Source organism: Salvelinus namaycush, chromosome 8 (genome assembly GCF_016432855.1).
Source record: "Salvelinus namaycush isolate Seneca chromosome 8, SaNama_1.0, whole genome shotgun sequence".
Lineage (NCBI taxonomy): Eukaryota > Metazoa > Chordata > Actinopteri > Salmoniformes > Salmonidae > Salvelinus > Salvelinus namaycush.
The window spans coordinates 27,414,056-27,419,122 of record NC_052314.1 but is presented as its reverse complement, the minus strand read 5'-3'; the positions used below and the strand labels follow the sequence as shown (position 1 = coordinate 27,419,122).

The window sequence follows — 5,067 nt, the reverse complement described above, 5'->3', positions numbered from 1 at the left end:
ACACACACACACACACAGCCTTGTCACGTGCTGCTACAGCACCCTGAAAGGATTGATCTGAAAGGACCAGCTGCCAGAGTCTCTGGATACTGTAATGGTAACATGGAACTTCTCTCCAGAATACTGTAAACCCTGGACTAATGTCCATATTGACACGGAGTCTAACTACTTAACATCAAGTCATCACAACTGACAAATAACGACAGGATCCAGTCCATTAAAGCAAAAAATCTGTCTTTGTTGCAAACATGAAATCAATGTGTAGAATTTTGTTTTCCTTTTGTAACTCAGTGGTCAGTTAGGGTTTACAGGCGACTGGCGGAGAGACGTCCGGGAGAGGGGCTTCTGCTGCGACTAAAACCCTGAGAAAGAGAGAAAGTCTGTCACACAGAGCATTTCTTGCACCTTTGGATTTGAGATTAAGTTACTCTCTCCCACTAATACAACATCTAGGAGTTGCTGTTTTGTTGTTGTACTTACCCCAAGGGCTCAGGGTATGCATGGATGTATTTTGGTGGCAAAAGAAAAGTCTTAACACTAAATCACACATGCACAGCTTTCATCTAGTGTGCTTTCCCAACTGCAACTTCCCTGAATATTTTCTTGCATCATAAAAACCCTGGGCTGACACATCTTTCCAAAGAGTTTCTTGATATTTGTGACATTATTTTAACGTGTTAGGTCTCAGTCGTCGTAGTAACTTACGAGAGTGCGTGTGGGGCTGCCAGAGCGAACAGGACTGCAGCTCCTGCTTCTGCTCCTCCACTGGAAGACAGCAGAGAAACACCACATGAATCATTCTGCATTTTATATTGTGATCATGCAGTAATTGCTCAAGCAAAGCCTATGATTCTACAGTAGGGACTGAAGGTGCATCAGTACCAGAGCTCCTCTCCTGGTGACTGCCTCTCCCTTCACTATGACACCGTCCCCCTCCACCAGTGCTGGCCACACATGGTACGCCACCAGAGGAGCAGTAAACTCAGAGTCATAGCTACGACGATACCTGGTAGAGAGCGAGAGAGAGGGCGAGAGAGGGCGAGAGAGACAGAGAGAAGAGGGAGGAGATGTATATACATGACCAAGGTGACATCTAGTGGTAGGATTAGGAATTGTACATCTAACATCTTGTTTCATGAAGTCAATGGATGCAGACTGACTTGTTGTCGCTGTAGAGTTCTCCACCGCTGGTGAAAGCCAGGTCCAGAGGAGGGTCCAGTGTCTGCATGGCGAAAGCCACTCTGCATGTCTCCCGGATGAAGCTGTTGATCAGGGCAAAGTTCACCTCCGGGGGGAAGGAGATCCGTGGGTTTACATTCATGGCGTTGATCACGTCCTGGGAGAGGGAAACACATCACAATACACTCTGACACACATCTCCTATTAACAAACACTCAATGAACTACAGTGTGTGAGACTCTTGAAATTGTAATGTAAAGGTGACTGGAATCTACAGGTTTTTGTAACATGTCAGACATGTCAGTAAGAGAGAAAAGTGTAGGCCATACATTAACACTGGCCTGCACGTCGTAGAGGTCCAGGTTCCTGACGATATAGTCCACGACCGAGTCCTCCAGGGTCTCTGGCCCCAGGTGGGACGGTGACAGGGTCTTCTTCACTCGCAGCTTGAATTGACGGTAGGCCAGCTTGGCTGCCTGGAAGGCCTCCTGACAGACATACACACCACACACACACACACACACACACACACACACACACACACACACACACACACACACACACACACACACACACACACACACACACACACACACACACACACACACACACACACACTCAGACAAAGGGATTAGAGATACTGTATGGTATAGGAGATTTACAGAGAAACCAGAACCTCAGATCTGACATATCAAATTGGATGAAAAGAAGGTCAGGTGGTTACATGTGCTAGGATGATCATCTCCAATACATTGTGAATCCCAGCTAATCATCACAGGTTGTACTGTATGTAGTGTTATTCCATAATGTACAGGGTTTCCAGATGTCATACCACAGTGGCAATGAAGATGATTCTCTGGACCATCTCCAGGTCGTCTATGTAGCGTCGGAGCAGACTCTGGGCCTCCAGGCGCTCCACAGCGTACAAGTCACTGAAGCGGGACACCAGCCTGGCGTGGCGGGACGAATTGGTGAGCTGGGCCCGGGTGGGAGACTCACTCTTCAGAGGGCTGGAGGGGCGGCTCTGTCTGGCCAGGGGGCTGGGGGAACAACTCCTCACCAACCTGAGACAGATAGAAAGGAAGAGGGGAGGGAAGGTTGACTTATGCCATGTTAATATGATATCTGAGTGAGTGACTAACAAAATCAATGAGGGCCCCCTGGAGGTCTCCTGGGCACGTACCCTGCGTGCCCGTCGGTAAGTCGGCCATGACTACTACATGTTTAGATAGCTGGCTAGACTAACTAGACTAATTTACCAATCTAAAAAAATTACTGACCTTGTGTATTCTACTATTCTAACTCTCAACAGTAAGTTACTGAATTCCTAAAACAAATGTTATTATTTTATTTTTAAATGACCACGGTCTGACCCTCTGTGTCCTCATTTGTAGCTACGGCCCTGTGTGTGCGTGTGCGTGTGTGTGTGTGTGTGTGCGTGTCCTGCTCACCTCTCCTGCAGCATGCTCTTCTCTGCTGTGAGGAAAGACACCTCATCCCTCAGCAGACGCACCTGTCTCTCATAGTCATCCAGAACATCCAGCTTCCTCTTATAGGTCTCCACCTGGTCACGGGCCACACGCAACCTGACACACACAGATACACACCATAATAACCTCAGAACATACACATCAATAAGCCAAAGAGGACAAATAATACTCAAATGAAACTTGTACAATATTGTATTACAGTATGTTTCCCTCACTCTGCTTTCAGCTGTAGTATCTCATCCTCGGTGGCCAGCAGAGTTGTGGCTGACATGTTTTTTGTGTTGTCCAGTTGCAGATGAGCATCCGCCAGTCTGTAAACGCATTCAACATACCAGTAGGTGAATAAAACAGAGACCAGAAAGTTAGCCATACTAACGTAACCTGGGGCAGACTGATTTGGTTGGATAGAAATGAGTAGGTCTATTGTATAGATGAATCATTTGTTGTATGTTTAGTGCAGACTTACTCCTGTTTGACAGAGTCCAGCTGTAGGTGAGTGGAGCACAGCTGAGTCTCCATCTTCTGCATGTCATTCTCATGGGAGGCAGACAGCTCCCTGATTTTCCTCTCCTTCTCCACAGACTCCTGCATGACAACACTCCTCATTTAACCTTGATTATCACTGTCTTATTTACACTATGTGACAGGACAGCATAATAGAATAGAATAACTTAATGAATGTACAGTAGCTAGAACCATAAATAACAGAACATATTATTTCACCTGGATGAGGTTGAGGCTGGTGTCGTTGGTGACAGAGGAGGTTGCCATGGAGAAACAGGTCCCCAACCAAGGCAGCAGGCGTGATTTGAGTACATCCACTCCTGCATAGTGACCACCTGACTCAAAGGAAAAGGAGACATTATTAGAGAATTGTTTGGGTAAGGCAAAAGAGAGGGGAGTTGTGAGAACCTTGGACACATACCCTCTCTAGCAGTGAAGTTGAGGATGGTGAAGAGTTGACCCTGTATCTTGGAGGTGAGCTCTACCAATTCACAGCACCTGTTCAGATTCTGATCACAGGAGATGACCTAGGAAGGTGACAGACACTGTATGAGAATTATGTACCATCACAAAAGGGACATACATTTTAAAGATGTAATGTAATCTCAATTGTGGGGTCAACAATGGAGGACATTTAAAAAACAAACATTCACATGGATCACTGATTAGTGAATATCTGTATTGATCATAATGAATTGAGGGATATACTATATGTACTTTTAAAATAAATTATCTGTGACTTCCGGGCAAATGCACTGGTTGGTCTCTGGAGTATCTCTGTGTGATAATGCAATGGTTCTATCAGGACAAGCGTTTCAGGTTCACACCAAAATGCTCACGGGGCGTGCTCGAGCCACTAGCTTTCAGAGTCAGCAATGGTTTCACGGTCGCCATGACGACTAGCGTCTATAGCAACCAAACTTCGCCAGAAAATCTATTTAATCGAAACAATTGAATTCCTTTAGCCTCTAACGTTACATTGTTTCAAAAACGTTCCAATCCATTGTCAATGTGATACATTGTAAAAAATAAAAAATACATACCAAATAATGATTCCAAATATATTTCACTATCTGGTCATGAGTGGCATAATCAAGTAGGCTAATCAAATTATTTTAGATGGGTGGACAGAAATTCTATAGAGGAATCAAGTTCTCAAGGGAAGAACGCATTTGCTGAATCAAACAGTGATTCATTAAATATGCTATTGATTTCCACACCAATATCACATTTATTATAGCCAAGACTAATTTAGACAATAGCCTAAACTATTACATGGATCGAATGATTGCAATAATCATGTGTCGCCTACCTTTATTGTTGGTTAGGCCACTTTTCGGCCAACAGATTTAGGGCAGAAATAAATTATTGATGACTTACATGGTAGTCCTTGTACCAGGACTCAAGTTTGTCCTGTAGAACGCTGAAGGAAGATGTGTTCACCAGCCTCCTTAGCGAGTCGGCCATGTCTGCTCCCTCCCTAATCTTGAAAGGTTCAAAATGCTCTTGGACAACCGTGGGATTTAATCTGGGGCGAGAGCGCCCGTGACAGGCGCGCGCTCCCTTTTTATACCCGCCTTAGAAATTCTTGCCCTTGACGTTTTGTCCACCTTCGTTACAACGGGTGCCAAGTACCATCTCAGTTGTGGCAACGCTTTTTACTCATATACAGATTGAGAATGTTTGCTAAATCCACTTGCATTGTTTTCAGTAATAGTCTGGTTATTTCTGTGACAAATGTATAGACCGTAAGCGTCTTCTACCGGTTCTTCCTTTATGATGTAGGCGCACAAGTGAAGTAGGCTGTCTGTGCTGTAAACGAGACCATTGTAATGTCATACTGTTACACACACGTGGGCGTTGGGTGTCGCCTGCCATTAATATCATATGTGGA

At 44.9% G+C, this 5,067-nt stretch overlaps 1 protein-coding gene across 1 annotated transcript; it reads right to left on the bottom strand.

Moving 5' to 3' along the window:
• Nucleotides 1-305: 305 nt before the first annotated feature.
• Nucleotides 306-4,640, bottom strand: spata18 (spermatogenesis associated 18). Its single transcript, XM_038998746.1, has 12 exons — nucleotides 4,554-4,640; nucleotides 3,595-3,700; nucleotides 3,393-3,508; nucleotides 3,136-3,254; nucleotides 2,885-2,980; nucleotides 2,631-2,765; nucleotides 2,012-2,243; nucleotides 1,509-1,667; nucleotides 1,161-1,336; nucleotides 883-1,006; nucleotides 706-765; nucleotides 306-362 (listed from the first exon to the last, which is right to left on the bottom strand). Exons 1-12 carry the CDS (start codon nucleotides 4,638-4,640, stop codon nucleotides 306-308), a joined length of 1,467 nt encoding a protein of 488 aa, XP_038854674.1.
• Nucleotides 4,641-5,067: the final 427 nt, after the last annotated feature.